Genomic DNA, 20,012 nt, shown 5'->3' with positions numbered 1-20,012 from the left:
AAAAGAAAATTATGGCATATAAAAAAGGTTGATGAAAAAAAAGTATTTTTTTTATTATTAAAATGTATTGTATTTGTATAATTTTGTATAAACCATAACCACAAATGAACTAATTTTGCCACACAAACTATTGTTTAAGTAATGTATTGTAGTAAAATAATAATAATAACAACAACAAAAGGTAATCCAGTTACTAAAAAAAATACATAATAAAATTAGAAGTTGTTTTTAAGGACTGATAAATGATACACAAGATCTTAATTTCGACTTACGTCATTTCTGGCACGAGCAGCAAAAGAACTGCGAGTGCACGGGGTCGGCGCGCTCCCGCTGTTGACAATATGAATAGCGAGGACTTTGTACTTTCTCATTTCTTGAAATTCAGATTAAAACAACGTGTGAGGATGAGGAAGTAGGCCTATGAAATATATACAATCCGGAAGAATATATATTTATTCTAACACACGTAAAGGTATCCAGTTCCATTTATATCTCTATATTTGTATTTGATGTTAAGAACTGAACAGCTGCACCTCCATTTAATAATACTGTAGTCGGCTTGTACTTTGTGGCTAAACTGTTCTGATTTAGTCACTGACATGTATATATTCAGTATCATTTTTTTTAAACAGTAGCCTAAATTTAGAGTGCTTACATTAATTTGTACATTTACAGGTGCAGCTCCATCCAAAACGTAAATGTCTCCAACTTCATTGAAGCACCTCAGACATCAGATGTCACTACAAAGATGGAGAGCAGCAACAGACGCCTGTTTGACTCTGAACAGAGGTCAGTTCCACACAAAATCTACAATCTACAAGCCAGTCTGTGAAAATCCACTAATAATCAAAAACTCCAGAAGAAAATACAGCGTCAAGGCAAATCAGATGTCACTCTCACAAATAAACCACACTTTAAAGGCCAGTGAATACAGTTTAAAAGTAAATGCTTATAATGGGTGTGTAAAAGGGTTTGACAGCAATATATTACCATCAAACTCTCCAAGCGAAGACAGACGGAGTGCTGCAACATGTCTACAGAGCCGTGGTATGCTCTTCGGGGTCTTCGATGGTCATGCAGGGTCTGCTTGTGCACAAGCTGTTAGTGAACGCCTGTTTTACTACATAGCCTTGTCTTTGCTTCCATTGAGGACTTTAATGGAGATAGAGGCGGCTGTGGAGAGTGAACGGCCTGTGCTTCCAGTGCTACAGTGGCACAAACATCCCAATGACTACCAGAGCACAGATTCTGGCAAACTTTACTTCAGTAGTCTGAGGACATACTGGCAGGAGAGAATAGATCTTCAAGAGAATGAGGATTGTGATACACAAGGAGCTTTTAGAAATGCTTTCAAGAGATTGGATAATGATATTTCTTTGGAGGCCCAAGTGGATATTGGGGTTCCTTTAGCTCATTTCACCCCTCTAAGAGTGGCTCTGTCTGGATGTACAGCTTGTGTGGCTTATGTGGATCAAGATGATCTTTATATTGCCAATCTTGGTGATAGTAGAGCAGTTCTCGGGGTCCAACAGGGTGATGGGAAGTGGTCAGCTTTTACCATTACAAATGACCACAATGCCCAAAACCCAAATGAGATGAAACGTGTTCTGTCAGAGCATCCAGCTTGTGAGCAGAAGACAGTGGTGAAACACGACAGGCTATTAGGCTTGTTGATTCCTTTCAGGGCTTTTGGAGATATGAAGTTTAAGTGGAGCAGTGAGCTCTTGAATCGCATCTACGAGGCACGACCCGAGCTGCTGATTGGCAATGAAAATGCAAAAATGCTGCCAGCAAACTACCACACACCTCCTTACCTCACCGCAGAGCCTGAAATCACTTATCACAAACTGCGACCTCAAGACAAGTTCTTGATTCTGGGTACTGATGGACTCTGGGAGTTGATGCACAGGCAGACCGTTGTGCAGGTAATAGGAGAACACTTGTCTGGGATTGAGTGGAAGAAACCGGTTTCTGGGATGTATTTCACGGTGGGACAGATGCACAGACTGCTGCGGGAGAGGAAGAGAAGAGCTCTTTCTGCTCGGGAGGATGAGAACAGTGCTACTCATCTGATTCGTCACGCTCTGGGCAGCGATGGTTCCGGCACCATTGAACACGATCGCATTGCCAAAATGCTCTGTCTCCCACAGGATTTGGCAAGAATGTACAGAGATGATATAACAATTATAGTGATCCACTTTAATAGTTCTTCTTGAAACTTAACTTTGAGATGTAAACAAAAAAGGGCATTTTGCAGATTTAAAAATTTTTTTGCATAAAGGTTTTACAAAATACATACTTGATAATTAACTTAATCACCTTCTTGTGTACTTTTTCTTAGCAAAAAATAGTTCTATAAATAAGATTTACCATGTTTTTTATTTTAGCAATAATCTGCCAGATTTATGACAGCACAAGTCTGAAATGTTATTGTTTTATGCTTAAAATGGTTTACAGGTTATAAGTTACCTCCACAAAAAAATCCTTCCTCAATTATGCTAACTGATTTCGATTTTAAAAAAGTAATCTATCCCACACACAGAGAGAACGAGAGGTTTAAACAATTTACTGTTCAGAAGAACCAGACATATTTCAGTTATCTCTGCTTTATTTGAAATGAACTTTTCATCAAGAACTTTACAAAAATCAAAATCTTGATTAGAAAAACAAGATGTTTCTAAACCTCGTGGTCTCTAAATGAACAAAAGATATTTGTCAGCCATTTAGTTCCCACAGCTCATAGAGCCAAAAAGTTGAATATGTTGACATTTGATCAAAATTGAAGAGTTTAAATCCAAGACTTACTTATACTGCGTTTCTGGTATTATACACTACCTCGAGTGATAAACATACCAATCAGATCTTTCACAGAGACAATAAATGTGGAAGAGAAAAACAAATATGTACCAACAATAAAAGATCAAGAAGCAAAATTCAATAAGTAGGCTGTACATAGGATTTTTTTTTAACCACAGAACTTGTCCATGACCTGTAAGGACAGTATGCAAGTGAAACTTTACCTTACCCCACCTGTGCCACAACTTGCAGAACTGTTATTATTGTCCAAAAGTTAAAAAGAGCAAGGCTGAAAAAGTGGAGTTGTACAGGGGTGATTGATCACCGACGACTGGGGATTAGAAGCTGTGTGGCCTGCACTGACTCTGGGAAAAGGTTGTGGTATGTAGGAAGCGGGACATAAGCTGCTGTGATCATTTTACCTGAAAATACAGAGATTAAACAATGAGACATGATAAATCAGATCAGACCATAAGGCATACTATAATTATAGGCTAATAGATTAATGAAAAACTTAAGACAATCTGCAATGACAGTTGTTAATTACCTCCAAACCAGCGTCCATGTAGCGCACTGACTGCAGCCATGGCAGCAGGAATGGTGGGACACTTCACATAGACATTACCCTGATGAGAGAGTTAAGAATAACAGATTAAACACAAACTTCACGTTAATGACAGTAATTAAATGGCATAGCTTAAGGCTTCATACTTCAGCAGATTTTTTGTCCACATATATGTGTATGACTCCACCGTGTTTGTTGCACTCTTCAATGACATCATCCTGAATTTCGATTTCCCAACCATGATCATTTTCTCTACAAGAAAGCACCACAATTAATTTAGATATTAAATATGTACTTTAACAAATTTCTCAATGCAGATGACCTTAGGATTTTCTCCAACTTACGAGTTTGGATTGAACATGTTAGACAGCTGGAAACAGTGTGTTGCGATGGGTTGTGATGGTAAATTCAAGGCTTGGTTTGTTGGCACATTGATGTTAAAACTCAATCCAGGGTTCATAGCAGCTACAAAACAAGACAAACATTACATACAAGCTGCATCAACCTTAATAAATAACGAAATATTTAACAGCACATGCACTGAACCCCCCACTAACCAGTAGCTGCAGCCATGGCAACCATGGAGCCACTCATCTGAAGGGCCTGTTGTGCAGCGGGCGGGATCTGCAAACCAGTTCCTAAACAGATAGAAAAATTCTCGTTAGAGCCTCTGAAAATGACATAATCCACTTCCTAACAGCAGATCAGATGACCCATTCTTACCCTCAGCTAATCTGGCCATGAGTTGAAGTCTTCCTGTAGTCCCCAGATCAATACCGGTTCTTTCTAGCTCATCGTTGTCCAGGAAGGAGCTGGCGGTGGAGGCATCTGTGCGCTCCGTCACATGTCCCACTTTCATTGGTCTACCAGCCAACTCAAAGCCATTAAGCTGTTCCAGTGCCTTCTTTGCACATTCAGCATCAGAAAACTATGAGGAAAGAGGAAATCTATTAAGCGTTTGAAAACATGCATGCTTCTCTGGAGCTCATGAAACTACTTTGTCTTATGTGAAGAAATCTGCATCTTTTAGAAGAGGTTGGCCACAACTTACTGTGATAAAACCATATCCTTTAGATCGTCCTGTTTCACTGTCCATCATCAGTTGGATACTATCAATCTGTACGAGCAAGGAAAGATTCATGAATAATGTATCAATTCAAGGTGATAAAATAACAGTAAACACTATTTACCCTTCCAAATGGTTCAAAAATTCCTCGGAGCATGTCTTCTGTGATGTTGAAATGCAATGAGCCAACATAGAGCCTCATGGGTCCTGCGCTGCCCTTCTGCAAGTTATTGGCCAATGCAGCGGCTCTGTTCTTCTCAGCCTGGGGATAAAACATGTGCAATCAAAAAAACGTCACATCTAAAACCAAAGCATTTTTTGCTTCTCCAGACACTGTTACCTGTGAAGCCTGGACAATGATTGGTACTCCAAGAAGCCTTTGTCCAGATAGACCAATTGCCAGGGGTACAGATGTGGAATCCACAAACTCAATGTAAGCAATTCCTTTGGATCTTCTGGAGTTTCGGTCAGAGATGATTCGCACATCTCGTACCTTAAAAGAAAAACATAATCAATTAGAATCCAAGCTTAGTGGGGAAACGGGTCAAAGTTGTCCAAAGTGAAACAAACAGACTTTTCCAACTGCAGAAAAGAATTCTTCTAGGTCTCGTGGCCGGATTCTGGCTGCCAGCTGCATACAGAACACTGTGCGAGCATCTCTTTCCTCAGGGGTGAGATTGTCAATGGGCTGTCTGTTAGCAAATGACAAAAATAAATGAATAAATATAACTAGAGATAACAATGGAGTAATTTTCAATGCTGAAATGATCTTACCTTACAGGGCTTCTATCTTTCTTGAAAGGACTTCGGCTTCTAGACCTTCTTCGACTGAAAGAGAATTTTTGTTAGCACTTTTGCAAAGAGTTTCCACATGTGATACATAGAAAAAGCAACTACCCACACACAACAAAAATAGTATAATAGAAACCTTAGTTTGATGGCAGGTGGTGGGCCAGTCTTCCCCCTGGGACCACCGTTAAATTTCAGGCCAGAACTGTGATTTAAAAACAAGGTTTTCAAGGTTTTTAATCTCAGTATCTATGACTAATTGCTCTACTGCTAGCGCTAAATATACACGCAAGCTTCAATGGGGAACAAGGATGAATGTTGTACACATTACAGCAAATGCCTTGTTTTGTGGGGGAGTCAACCCATCTCTGCTTATTCACCAATGATAACGAACAGGATAGACACTATACTCCTCTGCCTTCTTGGTAATATTCCCTGCAAGACATGCTCATACCCTCCATGGGCACCATGAGAACCTTTTACTTCAGGTTAAAGACTATGACATTCATGAAGTTGAATCAAATAATGAACTGGTGTGATGCAATTAAAATAAAACCAAACAGTAAAAAAAACATTTTGATTGGCCTAAACATGCATATTACATCATGAGTGCCATGTCTGAACTCTATGGACATTTGGCAAAGACTACAACCCAAAGCAAAAGTTGGTCACTTACAATGGAGCTCTGTAGCGACCGCCGCGCTCCCTGCTCCGAGAACGGCTGCGACGTCTCTCCTTGCTGCGGCTGCGCTTCCGGTCTCTGCTGCGGCTCCTCCTCCGGTCATGACTCTTTTTGCGCTCGCGACTCTTGCTTCTCTTCCTGTCCCGACTCCGGCTGCGACTTTTGCTCCTCTTTTTTCTTTTGATTGAAAAGTTGAGCGTCAGTTTAGTAAAAGATTAAGCATATTGAAGGAAACTGCTATAAAAGTAGGAAAACTCACTTCTTGCTCCGCTCCTCGTGGCCATTGGTACTTAAGGACTTGTTGTCATCCTAAGCAGGGTCGATAGAAGACAGCATGAGGAGGACGGCGAAACATTTCAAGTCGTAAGGATAAAGAAGGGATGGGAACAAAAGAGAATATGATATGATCATTAAATAAGAGTTCATTACAGGGTTTGTGTGGGAGGACGACAAATACAAGGGGGACCTTTAGAAAGCAACCACAAGGCTGCCAATGTCGTTCTTCCTTACTTGTGCTTGCATTACTTGTGTGAAACGGCCAAACATTGCTAGTGCTATGCTGGGTATGTAAAGCAGCATTGATTTTTTTTTTTAAAGACATCATTCATTAAGCAGCCCAACAGTTTCAGTACCAAGGCTATCTGAGCCTAAGACCCAAAGTGGCAACGCTAGCAGCCAGCCACTAAACGAGCTCCAGTGGTGGATGCCATTCCAGTGATCTTCACCCCATATGCCTTCGTGGATTGAAAGAGCTCGATGCCACCTCAGTCACACATCTCGCCCTGAAGCAAACAGGGATTCACACGGCTTAGTAATAGCGACTCCCACAGACCATCTAAAGTTGAGTTGATCTTTTGTTGTTGTTAAGAGGCTAGACGATTTACATGATAAATGTATTTTACAGTATCTTTATGACATTAAATGCTGAGCCCCATCATTCCCCGCTTGTAAAATCGCAAAATAACCATTAACAAGTATTTTTAAATGTCAGCAGCATGCATAACTAAAATATGACATATACATTTTTTTATAAATAGTTAACCAAAAACACAAACCTGCTGTTAACTCAGTCACCCTCGGGCCATCCAAGATGTTGGTATCTTCTTTAGAATATAATTTTTTTTACCTGAAGCTGTGGTCCTTAATGATTAAAAAAAAATTCAAGTCAACAGCTTCCGGCGCTTTTAGATGAATAAAAATATTCTTTAATCTTTAACAGAAGTAGGAAGAAAACTACACCTACATCTAGGATGGCATGTGTGTGTGAGAACAGCACATTTTTATTTTTAGGTGAACTACCCCTTTCATTTTGGTTTATTTTCAAATCCATGAATAACGAGACTCTGTGGATTTGCTTGGATACGTCATCTCCAGGATTTCTGCACTAAGATTATGACATTTTAGACCAATATATTTTCAGTGGATACCTCCCATATGTTTATACTATAAAACATGCAGCATTATTCTAGCCATTATGGAAGAAAAACTTCCTTGTAAAAGCTAAGAAAACCATGCATACAATAACAAATACAGTCTCCACAGAGTTTATACCAGATCTTTATGTTCATCCACTGCATTTATTCTGGCGGTACCTATGTATCAATTTTGCCTATGTATTTCAACCAAGGGTACCACAGTACATCAATATATTGGGCAATTACTACCTTCATTTTTTTGACAGTTCACACTGGAATTCATGGGAGTAGAGGTGAGATATAGGCAAGTCTACAAAAAGAGATAGATGGGCAATTTATTCATTGAAACCACTATCACAGAAACATTCAAGTTATTGATCTGACAATAAAGACTTAGAGAAAACACGACTGGTTAGCAGTTTCAAACCAAAGGTCTACAGATTATTGAGCACATTTATCAACTTGAACAAATACCCACCTTTTTATATGGAGCCTCGAGCATTGCTTCAATGTCCAAATCATCGGCCATGTTGTTGTTGTTGATCTGCAAACGAGGAAAATTGTGTTTTTACAGCTGTTTGAGTGTTAAACTTAATACATAAACAACATTTAACAGTATAGGATATTTAAATGAACCGTATCTCAAAATAGCCCCCAAACTGTACATTGCTGACTTCGCAGACACGCGTGACTGGACGGGGTCATAAAACGCACGCTTAACGTTAGCTTCCTGGCTAATTGTTTTTCTCATAGCCAGTCGATATCAAACCAGTTATTTGTCGTATTTTGAAATAGTTGGTGCATTACTAGCAAATATACCAAACATATGTGAACTGTTAGATGTTTTTTTGTCAACATTTAGGTAGGGAATTTTAAAGCTTGCTTTGTTAGCTTGCGAGCTAACAGGCTGAAGTCGTCTCGTTATAGCAAACAAACGGAAAGTACCATCTTTTAATATTGAAAATACAATGATAGGATTTCAATACATAACTTTTCCACACAACACCTACAATAACGTTTCTCCAAACAGCCACTAATAGTTGGCCCTTTCGCCTTACCTTAAAACGTTTACACTGCGGCCTACAGAGCGTCACAGTCTTGGCTCCACAAACGAGCGGTAAATCCCGGATCTACGGTCCGTTTCAGCTACAGTTGCAACCCTGGTCGATTGATTCGAATCCACGCAAACCTAAAAAACACAATTATATTAAGCCAAAACTTTGTCGTTTCAATTAATACTAGTCACAATGTGTGCGTTGCGGTTATAAACGACGAACTGACTGGCGGCAAACAATCCCTGCGCGTGCACGTCTCGTCTTGTTGCATAAGAAGAGTAACGCGCGAGCCCGAGAGTCCAGCAGAGGGAGCTCGTGTTTAACACACTGAAAGCGGAAAAACCGAGAAGCCCCTGTCTGCAGCCTGCAGAAATGGGCGGAGATGAATGTGGGGCGGGGCTGCACATTCAGCCACGCCCACCTGTAATTTCATTGGTTAGTGGAAACGAATAGCGTGAATGCCCACTACGTGATGTCAGTAAACAGGAAATGCATTTTCAACTTCTTAAATATTGTTTTTATTGTTAATAAACACAAAAATACACAAAAGTGGTCATTCTTGCTGAGTGTTTTATATGTTAATTATGTTAACAGTTATGTGAATTTCATAATGGTATTTCTCCTGCTAAAAAATATTACAAAAGACTCAAAAGACTCTTTTCACAATGGTGTCACTTAAGAAATGCAGTGATTTTAATTCTGATATTTTAATGGTTTATTATTTTGCTTCAAAATGCTATTGCATATTGCATATTTACAACAAATAAAGACAGAGTCTGAAAAAATCAATAAATAAAAATGCAGTGTTTTAGTTCAGTTTAATTTTTTTTACCTTTGAATGGGAGAGATCTCTGGAAAATTTACAATTGAAAATATTAAAATTATACTTTGATTTAAGGCTATTCAAAATATTGGCCATGTGTCCAATTGTTTCTCTTTTAATACTGCACTGCTTTGAGTTTTATTAAGAGCAGGGATAAGATATTATTTATTAAGGGAAGTATATGTTTGTAACCTTTTTACTTATTAAATCAGATTATTTCATCATATAATGGATTTATTTTTACTTTTATGCTGCTATGAATATAAACGTATATTATCTGTTATATGTAAATGTTCCAGCATGATTAAATTGTTTTATTTTTTTTTCATATTACATGGTGTGTCATCTATGGATGCAATCAATTTTATTATTTATTATTTACTAATCCATTAAAGTTTTGTTCAGTTTCTCCATTTGAATGAAGACAGTGCTCTGCTGCTACCTACTGGGTGGTTTTAATATCTGTTCTACATTTTAATTAGTAAGTTACAAATAATTTTATAATCTAATATTACTGAATTAAAATGCAGTCTTCTTGGTTTTATTTTTGTAATATTTGTAGATACAGGGTAAATACTTTAATACCACTTTCTAACAACCCTTCTGGATCCATTTCTTCACTGTAGATCTTTAAAAATATTTTTTGTAATGATTTTGTTTGGTTATTAAGAGTCACATACAACATTGTTATTCTATTTCATTTAATTAGAATATTAAATACACTTAATATTATATTAATAGGGTGGCAAAAATGGACAGTTTTATTTATTACTTATCTATTAGGACACAAATTAAAGAAAATAAATTTGACATTAATAAGTGCAGCACTCGTGTAAACTTCTAAATTTTTAATTTGACAAATGCTGATAAATACATACCAACTTCATCTTCAGTAAAAACACCAACACAAAGCAATACACTGTTGTAAGTCCCTCTTTCTCGGTTCAAGTAAAAATCTGGCAGATGTTTTTTTAGATGTCAGATGTCTCACCTACAGAACATTGTGTATGCACATGCACACATGTACAAAAGGAAGACTGACAATTTATAGAAAAAAAAATAAATTTAAGATACAGCAGTTTGTAATTATTATTACCTTTAATAAACATAAAAACAATTATATATTTTTTACAGGGAAATTCCACTACAGAAGTAACAATCTGCTGAGCAATATATTGGGAAGTCATTTGTTGAACAGAATGCTTGCAGGACCCCCCTCTCGCCATACCCAACAGACAAAGCACTTTGTCAAAGTATATGGCACTCTGATTGATGACACCTAAATAAAATCAAGTACATATTTAAGCAAGACACAACCATAATTCAAAGTTTTAAAACTAACGGAGTACTGTAAAAAGTGCTTGGCATATTCTGTACTCTTTATCACACACACACACACAGCCTGCTTCTTGAATTTTGGATTACTGACAATGGCTCGGCGAGGCAGTGGCGCAGTAGGTAGTGCTGTCAACTCACAACAATAGGGTCGCTGGGTCACTGATTCGAACCTCGGCTCAGTTGCCGTTTCTGTGTGGGGTTTGCATGTTCTCCCTGCCTTCGCGTGGGTTTCCTCCGGGTGCTCCGGTTTCCCCCACAGTCCAAACACATGCGTTACAGGTGAATTGGGTAGGCTAAATTGTACGTAGTGTGTGTGAATGTGTGTGTGGATGTTTCCCAGAGATGGGTTGCGGCTGGAAGGGCATCCGCTGCGTAAAAACTTGCTGGATAAGTTGGTGGTTCATTCCGCTGTGGCGACCCCGGATTAATAAAGGGACAAAGCCTACAAGAAAATGAATGAATGAATGAATGAATGACAATGGCTCAGCAGGTCCTGGATGTCAGTGAGAGTTGCAGAAATGTCCCATCACCATCCTGTGTGACAACTCTCAGTAGGATACACTGCAGGATCTCAGGCGGCATCTGTACAAAATAACCAACAATCATCAACATGTCGCTTAACATACAGTATATTAAAGTTAAACTCAAATAATTAAATATGTTTGTACTAGGCATGCCCCCTCCTCACATTCCCCTTTGCATAAGTTTCATTCATGGGTTATAAAGTAAACAAAAAAAAGAGAACATGAAGTGTAAATAAATATATAAAAAAAAAATAAAAGTAAAAATCTATTAAAACAAAAAGAGAGAAAGAACTGAGGTAAAATAAAATAAAACAGAGAATATGCTCCACAAGAATCATAGTGATGAATATATCAATGCCAATGATCTGCAAACAGAATGTAGTATAGATCAGTAAGTTAAGAATCAAGTTTTATATTGTGCATATTTAGCATTAACATTACCAGAATATGTAAATTAGAGAACATGTCACAAAGAAAAATATATTTTGTTATCTTTGATATCAATAAACTTCTTCTGATGGACTGTGTTGCTCGAAACTCTTTAAAGTTTACATTATTCTTTTAAGTGAATAAGACCACTAACTGTACGATCAACCTGGAAAACGCCAACCCTAACACAGAAAACATTTTTTTAAAGGCTTTAAAACTTCATTTCTCCTTAAAGGCTTTTAATTAAATAAATTACACATACTACGTAGCCCGTGAGGTGTACTGCACTATAATTTAACCATTTAGGCTACATGACAGAAGACGTGTACTTACCATGCAGAGATGAAAACCGGAATCGAAAGCATACATTACATCAACGTCAATATGTTTCCGTGAACCAATGAAAGACTTGTAGGCGGAGCGACATGTTCAGTCCCGCCCATTTATGGGCGGGGGTGAATATGCAGCCCCGCCCCGTGTTCAGCCCCGCCCCGATCTGCGGGCTGCAGACGGGTGTACTTGGAAAAACTGGGAAAAACGAACTGGAAACAGTAAATGGACACGCAGACGATACCCTTGATGGAAAAAAAACAACGACCCTTGATGATACCCCATTACCACACCCTGATACTTTCTTTCTTTTTTATTGAAGCATATAACTTATAAGCATACAGGGTTATGATGATCCATCATATTTAAATAATTTAGATTGTACAGCTTATTTTTTCCATTATTAGATATATTTTAGCCTACTTGTTTCTTCTAATTGAGGTCAAATAATTACAAAATATTTTAAAAAGTTTGCAGAAAAAATTAAGAGAGGGAGTAACAGACGTTACTTTTGCCCAAAGCTTTTTTCTTGTGTATGTGTAACTTCGCGAGAAAAATATCAACTTCAAAGCATTATCGAGTGTATCATAGCCAGTTTTACTATTCAAAAAACAGGGAGAAGAATTGTGCATTCATCAAAGTTAATTATTTTGTCAAATGAATCGAAAATCAACCCTGAAACCTGTTTCCAAAAATCATCAGAAACTTTACAAGTACAAAACAGATGTACAAGACTTTCAGGCTCATTGTTACAAACAGAACATTGTGGTCAAATGACTTTTTAAAATTTATTAGTAAACATATTACGGGAGTAAAAACATATAACTTGTTGACCAAAAATAACCTATAAAAGGTAAAGAAGACTGTTTCCATTTCAAAATTGCTTTCAGGAAACAACTACTATCTTGCATGAGACATTTTCTGAAATAGAAGTTATTACACAAGATACTGATACCGCCAAGTACAGTTTTTGGAATTTGCATTAAGACTGAATTATAAGATGGAGTTTCATTAAGTAAAGCAGTTTATTAGAGATGCTTTTCACTATCAAATTATAATCATTATGCAAAAAAAAAACTGTCCCTGAAGAAGAAAGAATTTCCTGATAATAAATCTCACCACTGCTATTTAGTAAATCTGAAACAAAAATAGTTCCCTTGTCAAACCAATCTTTTTTAAAATATACTTTTGTTTTTAGGCAACACATGTTGGTTTTTGCATAGAATGCACATATGTGGAGAAAAGTTTAAAGGCAAAATCTTGCTTCAAAATCTTGCTTCAAATGATTGCTTATGAAAACCCTGATACTTTCTATTCTATTCATGCTTAGGGGAATGGTTTTACTATATTAAAACAAATTAACAGTTAACAGTTTATTATAGTTAAAGCATGTCAACCTGAGGCAGCATAGTGGCACAATGGTAGCACAATCGCAGCAAGTAGGTCGCTGGTTAAAGCTCCGGCGGGGTGAGTTGGCATTTCTGTGTCGAGTTGTTTTGGTGTGGGTTTCCTCCGGGTGCTCTGGTTTCCCCAACAAGTCTGAAAACATGTGGTATAGGTGAATTAGGTAAGCACATTCACCAAAAATGAAGATTTACTTACCCTTTATTGATGTGAAAGATATTTTGAAGAATGTTGGTGACTGCAGCCATTGACATCCACATTGAGTATTCATTCATTCATTTTCTTTTCGGCTTGGTCCCTTTATTAATCTGGGGTTGCCACAGCGGACTGAACCACCATTCAGCATATGCTTTACACCCTTCCAGCTGCAACCCAATTCACCTATACCACGTCTTTGGACTGTGGGGGAAACCAGAGCACCCGGAGAAAACCCATGCGAACACGAGGGGAACATGCAAACTCCACACAAACATGCCAACTGACCTAGCTGGGACTCGAACCAGCAACCTTCTTGCGGTAAGGCGATTGTTCTACCCACAGTGCCACTGTGCTGCCCTCCATATTGAGCAATATGTAAATGAGTGAATAAATGTGAATATATATAAAAGTGAAAAAATATATACAGGTGTTGAAAGACACAGTTCAGCAAAAGTTTGACAAAGTTTGTAAAAATGTGTGCACAGTATGATCATTGGCTTGTCAAAATACACAATATTAATAATCTTTTAATTGTACTCTGCTTTTAATAAAATGTTATTAACATTATTAAAAGCTAGTTCATTTTAACCTTTAATCAGAGGCGGACTTAGTGATTTGGGGCCCCTAAGCAATTCCATGTATCCCAAGCATTGAAACTCGAAACATTCTCTTTCTGTATAGATATTTACTTTTTTCTCTGTTGATTTGTTGTTGTTATTTTCTAAATAAACTGCAAGTTAAAAATATACTTTGTTAGCTCGCAAGCTAACGGCTAAAGTCGTTACCACCCTCTTTTAAAGGAAACCACCCTCTTTTATTGTTGCATACAGTGATAGGATTTCAATACAATACTTTTCCACACAACAATTTTAAATTTACAAAATAGTTGGCCCTTTTCACCTTAACAGTTACCTTAAACGAGTGCAACCTACAGAACGTCAAAGTCTTGGCTCCACAAATGAGCGGTAAATCCCAGATCTACAGTCTGTTTCAGCTATTTGCAACCCTGGTCGATTAATTAGAATTCACGCAAACCTAAAAAACACAGTTATATTAATTCAAAACTTTGTCGTTTCAATTAATACTAGTAGTCACAATATGTACATTGCGGTTATAAATGACGAGCTGACTGGCGGGAAACAATCCCTGCAATAAACTGCAAGTTAAAAATATATTTTAAGTGGAACCTTTTAATAAAAAAAATTAAATACAACAAATTTACAAATAAAAAAACAAGTTCACAAACTATTTATGTGTAAAGTTGAGCTATATTTGTGTTTAGATATTAATATTTGCATGTACAGTACGTAAGGAACGTTCCACTATGAGGGCTCCCAATTTTGAAAGTTATAACATTAAAATCTTAATGGTTATAGACAGATGTTACACCATATAATCAAAAATTATAAATGAGATATTATTAATTTAGGCAATTCTTGGCCAAGGCCCCCTAGTTCCCCGTAGCTCTAATCGACTGCTTACCTTGCTTATTGGTTAAGTCCACCCCTGCGATTAATATCTGTCAAGAGACATTAGATATAAGATACACAGAACACTAAGTGTCTGGGATAATGTGATCTTTAAAATCAAAAATCTGCAAAGGAAGTGTGGGGGTGCAAACAGAAAATAAACAATGAGAAGACCAAAAAAACTGAATCCCTATAGAACATTAAAACCAAAGAGAAATAAAACCGTGACCCTTTCCTCTCTCAGGCCTTCAGGTCAGTGTCACTCAACTGAGTATGGTTTCACACCATACCTCCGAGACCGCAGACAGTTGAACCAGAACAGCAAATAAATATACCATGAGAAGAATTCTTACACAGCGAAAACACAAAAACCTTTGATGAATTAAAAAAATAATATGACCCCCACATTTTTCTTGGTTTAATCTCATTCTTTCCATTGACTCTGGCCACAGCTTGCTTGATGTTCTGCTGGCTGCCAACTTTCCGTAATTAGCTTTCTCTCTCTCAGTGAAGCAAAGTGCAGCCAAATGTAAATCTCTCCAGAGGCTTTCCACAGTACGAACATGACACACATCTGGTGGATGCCAGATTCTTGACACATTACAAGAACCAGTCAGAGGGACCAGTGCAGGACCATTCGTCTTCCTGTATGCACTGCCACCTCCTTGGCCTTATTCACTTTTTCCATTCTGCTCTCCCTCTCTTTCCCTGTTGTGTTGTTCATTTTACTGCATGGCTCTGGTGAACAAGTTCCCTTTAATCTCGTGTCAGATGCTTAATGCAGTTATTTTTGGTATTTGTAGAAAACTTCCACTTGTTATGAAAGGCTTGCATGTGTTTCCACCGCAAACATACCTGCTGGGTATGGGCAGAAGTTAATTGTTGCTTTGTTAAACAGCCTATGAGATGAATCATAGTTCAAAGCAGTTTAGAGAATGGCACATCTGAACTGAACATGGCACCAAATGTTGGTTAATTCTACACTGTAGAAAATGCTGAATTCCACGAAATTGATTTATGTTGAGAGAACATGAAAAAGTAAAGTAACCAAAGTTTTACAATTTTAAAGATTTTGTATGTAAGATTTTGACTCTTCAACAGCATAAAAATACCTTAATATGTTTGCAGATATTTAATAAACATGCCAAGTGAACATACTTGTTTATCTGAAAATCAATGCTAAAGTCAGCTATTTTGCTTTGAAAATGTGTTTTCCGTGCCAGAACGCTCTCTTTGTTTTGATTTTTTTAATCGGCCCAATGCCACTTTAGCCAATGATATTTCCGTGTATTTAATTCATTCAGAAAGGCTCTGAAAGCATGCGTCTGTGACTAAAATGAGCAGATTAAGTTCCACATGAGGTTATTGATTAGCAAATAATATAAAAAGATAGATAAGGTGAGCAAGTTAAATTGCAACCACGTGATGAACAACACGCTTTGTGATGAGATAAGCTGTGCTTAGCAATTTGGCTGTTTGTATGCTTGTAACAGATGAAACACGAAAGAAATTTAAATACAGCCATTCAGAAGCACAGAATATGCACTCACTCACAAAATAGTAAGGTTTATAGTCAGTTTAATACATATTTTTAATTTTATTTTCCAGGTCTGAGGTGAACTGTGGCATGGCAAGTCATGTAAAATGGCATTCAAACTCACATTTTTAGCAATTAACACTGAATAAAGCACATGAGGTTTACATAAGGTGATCATTGCCATAGTTTTCTGTTGTTCATCTGTAAAAATTTACCCACCTTTTTTCTTATGCACCAAGGTGCTTTGGATGGATTATTATGAAATAACTGCTGTTAAACTGTAATCAATGAGGTGTCATCATTTCCTTCACTGTTCATTCATTAAATAAAAACCCATCTTATTAAAATTAACCCCAAAAACTCAAAAAAGTCTTTCCATTACAATTTTAAAGATGTATATTAAATACTGTTCTTTAGAGAATATAAAGAGAAAACAAAAACACAGTAAACACAAAATGTCTTTGGTCAAGATATGATTGTGGTACTAATGTCATGTTAAAATACCAAACATAACATTATTGGTAATTCTATGGTTAATTCCACACTGTAAAAAATGCTGTGAAATTGAGAAGCATTTTCACAAATTGTGAAATTTATGTTGAGAGAACATAGTCCAAACCTATAGCTCTCACTCACTTTTCATTTCATTTCACATATATGGATTTTTTGCAGTTAAACCTTATCATTTGGGATGATTTGTTTGAGTTCTTTTGAATGAAGGTCCCCAAAGCAGAAGTGCTTTAGTTGTAATTCTGTAACCGTCCAAGACAACAAAATCTGTTTATTTTGCGTGTGATCTGCATGTACATGTGTAGGCCGTATTAGCTGGGGGAAAGGTTGAGTGTGGAGAGGAGCATTCTTTCCATTACCCAGACCAAATCAATGCACTGAGCTCCAGCCAGGACGCCCCTCCCCCTCCCCCACTCTAGTAGTGACAAGGGGGCCAGTGGAAAGAGCTGACCCAGGCGCAGCACACACTGCCTGGCCTAATTGCACTTCTGGCCTCCTGCTTCAGTCCCTGGTGCTGAACAAAGGTCACCCCAGATCATGGCCTCCTTGTGTGGATTAAATACTAATAAGCAAGAAACGGGATTGTTGGATGTTAAAGAGTTAGTTCACCCAAAACTGAAAATACCAAAGCCATAGACCAAACACAAATTAAGACAAATAAGATGAAATTGAGAGGCCCTGACCTGATAAGAAACAAAGCAGTTTTTTAGTTTTTGGCACATAAAAGTGTTCTTGGAGCTTCATTTGATTACAGTTGAACCATTAAAGTCACAGATAATGTTTTGACAATTTGCTTTTTGGTTTCTTTTCTGGACTTTTTCTGGATGTCTCAAGATTTTTGCTGTCTTTATAGGATGAGAGAGCACTATGAAAATTAGATTTTTGCTATGAAAATGAACAAAGGTCTCGGAAAGACATACATTTGGGATGAACTAACTGTTAAGTAGAGAGTTTATATTAAAAATATACATATACTCACCTTCATGTTGGGGCAACATGGTGGCACAGTGGGTAGCACAATCGCCTGACAGAAGGAAGGTTGCTGATTCAAGCCCCAGCTGGGTCAGTTGGTTGTTCTGTGTGGAGTTTGCATGTTCGCCCCGTATTGGTGTGGGTTTCCTCCAGGTGCTCCAGTGTCCCCCACATGTCCAAAGATATGCACTATAAATTGTCTGTAGTAAATAAGTGTGTAGAGTTTTTCAGTAGCGGAAGGCGTCATAGTTGGGTGCAGTGAATGGGAGAGTACAACAAATAATTATTTTACAATTCTATTTGCTGAAATAAAAAAGAAAAACTCCACAATGGTGTCATCAAGACTTTCAGAAAAAGGAAAAACTAGTGTGTCGGCAACCAGAAGAGAGAATAACATCAAATATACTCTCGGCCCCATAAAAACTGCATAAGAAACACCTCGCATAATCGGAAATTAGTTTTTTGTAATTTGACGCAAAGATGATATAATACATTTATAAATGCATTTAAAAGTTCAAAAGTTTTTTTTTTATCAAAATGTTAAATACTTTCAAGGATTTAAGATGCAGATGACAGTTAAACATGTCATAACAGTCTTGTGAAAAGGGTTCATTGTTTCATTCTTTGAAATGGAACGCAGATGAAAAAAATGTTTTGTGAGGGCATGATTAAGGTCAATGGCGTGAAAACAACACTGGATCCCACTGATGTGAATCAAATAAATATGTTTATAAATGTTTTATAAAGAGAGATTAAAGTATATTATTTTGTGTCATTCCTACAATGCTAAAGTTACACAAAAAATCTGTTATTTAACAGTTGCACAGGGGCGACGCTGAGGGATTTGGGTGTTGGACGAAAGTGAATATGGGGGAGGGTGGCCAGCACACGAAAGTAAAGAATGGCGGGGTGGGTACCTCTTAATTTACAGATGTTTTCCTATTTGTTAACAATTTGCTTTATGGGGCCTTGAGTAATGGTCTTTAATTTAAACAAAAATATTCAAAATGTACCACAAAAAGCTAACATTTCACATAACAAAGGCCAAATAATAAAATCCAGAATCATTTTGGAAGAACAAATTTGGTGATGTTTGGTATCTCTCAGTTCAATACCTTGAAATGGCTTCCATTTCTATTTTTTGTCTAACACAGAAGTAATAATGGCTTGAAATAAAATGAATAAAGTAGCTCTTTAAAGTGATGAAAACAGTGTTGTTTACACACCTTTGAGCGGTTTCAAACATCTATCTGATTCTATTGTTTGCTAAACATAAATATTTCAAAGAACGTTTACAACCAAATAGTTTCACAGAATTTTAGTTTGTATAATGGAGATCAAATAGATATGTTTAGCTACCATTTCTTCTAAGATTTTTATTGACTTTTCAGAAGTATTACAAGTTTTAAACTGTCAACAACCTAGCTTTCAATAAAAAAATCTTATTTTGCTGTAAAATTTAACATCTGTAGAGTGAGCAAAAAGCACATTGCTAAAAATAACACACTGTTATCATAATTTACTTTCTTTTAGTGTGTTTTCAGATGCTAATATTTCAAACACCAGTCACGCCAATCACCTTATAACAACATTATCAATTTACATTGATTATTTTTTAGATGAAACAGCCATCATTCTGGAGATCAGATCAATATATCTCAAAGTTAAATTGCTGCTCTTTAGTTGAGTATGGATGATCAATAAGACGTAATGGATTTCAGTCACATTGCTATTACATTCAGAATATATTTGACCTTAAATCTAACCCATCCACTGAATACCCTGTAAAGAAATTAGCATTTGAGACAAGTAATCTGCTTTATAGCTTTAAAAGGAGCACTAAACTGTCATGAGACAAAGAGGGAATGACCGTGGCATTTCTGGACTGTTTCAGTGATTGGATTTCACTGATTGTTATAGAAAAGCCTATTGAGCCACTCAACCATATCTGAGAACAAGGACACTATGAGCGTATTCAGAATAGCATCCACTTAAAGCTGGATATCAGTGCAATTCTTTTTCAAATACTACTTGCGAGTTCAAGGTGAGGCCATTCAATATGATGAGCAAATATGAACAATGTATATTGTGCATAAAACTATTTAAAAGG

The 20,012-nt window shown here is 37.1% G+C and overlaps 2 protein-coding genes and 1 long non-coding RNA gene across 12 annotated transcripts; 1 reads left to right on the top strand and 2 right to left on the bottom strand.

Moving 5' to 3' along the window:
- Window positions 1-370: 370 nt before the first annotated feature.
- si:ch211-15p9.2 lies at window positions 371-2,315 on the top strand. The gene is made up of 2 exons (NM_001044990.3): window positions 371-472; window positions 676-2,315. The coding sequence occupies exon 2, from the start codon at window positions 699-701 to the stop codon at window positions 2,214-2,216; it is 1,518 nt and encodes a 505-aa protein (NP_001038455.2). The 5' UTR covers window positions 371-472; window positions 676-698; the 3' UTR covers window positions 2,217-2,315.
- A 275-nt stretch (window positions 2,316-2,590) lies between these two features.
- On the bottom strand, window positions 2,591-8,661 carry rbm39a (RNA binding motif protein 39a). Of its 10 annotated transcripts, XM_087272086.1 has the most exons (18): window positions 8,595-8,661; window positions 8,372-8,502; window positions 7,792-7,857; window positions 7,563-7,623; window positions 6,158-6,207; window positions 5,893-6,075; window positions 5,356-5,421; window positions 5,202-5,255; window positions 5,002-5,119; window positions 4,768-4,920; window positions 4,552-4,689; window positions 4,413-4,478; window positions 4,085-4,289; window positions 3,919-3,999; window positions 3,706-3,826; window positions 3,508-3,613; window positions 3,344-3,422; window positions 2,591-3,218 (listed from the first exon to the last, which is right to left on the bottom strand). In XM_087272086.1, exons 4-18 carry the CDS (start codon window positions 7,566-7,568, stop codon window positions 3,118-3,120), a joined length of 1,527 nt encoding a protein of 508 aa, XP_087128212.1. In that variant the 5' UTR covers window positions 7,569-7,623; window positions 7,792-7,857; window positions 8,372-8,502; window positions 8,595-8,661; the 3' UTR covers window positions 2,591-3,117.
- A 1,365-nt stretch (window positions 8,662-10,026) lies between these two features.
- On the bottom strand, window positions 10,027-18,102 carry LOC147834823 (uncharacterized). Its single transcript, XR_015502596.1, has 3 exons — window positions 17,910-18,102; window positions 11,816-13,351; window positions 10,027-11,111 (listed from the first exon to the last, which is right to left on the bottom strand). It is a non-coding gene; the product is annotated as an uncharacterized LOC147834823 (long non-coding RNA).
- Between the last annotated feature and the right edge of the window lie 1,910 nt (window positions 18,103-20,012).

Source organism: Danio rerio, chromosome 11, assembly GCF_052040795.2.
Source record: "Danio rerio strain M-AB ecotype USA chromosome 11, GRCz13ab, whole genome shotgun sequence".
Classification (NCBI taxonomy): domain Eukaryota; kingdom Metazoa; phylum Chordata; class Actinopteri; order Cypriniformes; family Danionidae; genus Danio; species Danio rerio.
Note: the sequence above shows the minus strand (reverse complement) of the source record. Positions and strands in the feature narration are given on the sequence as shown.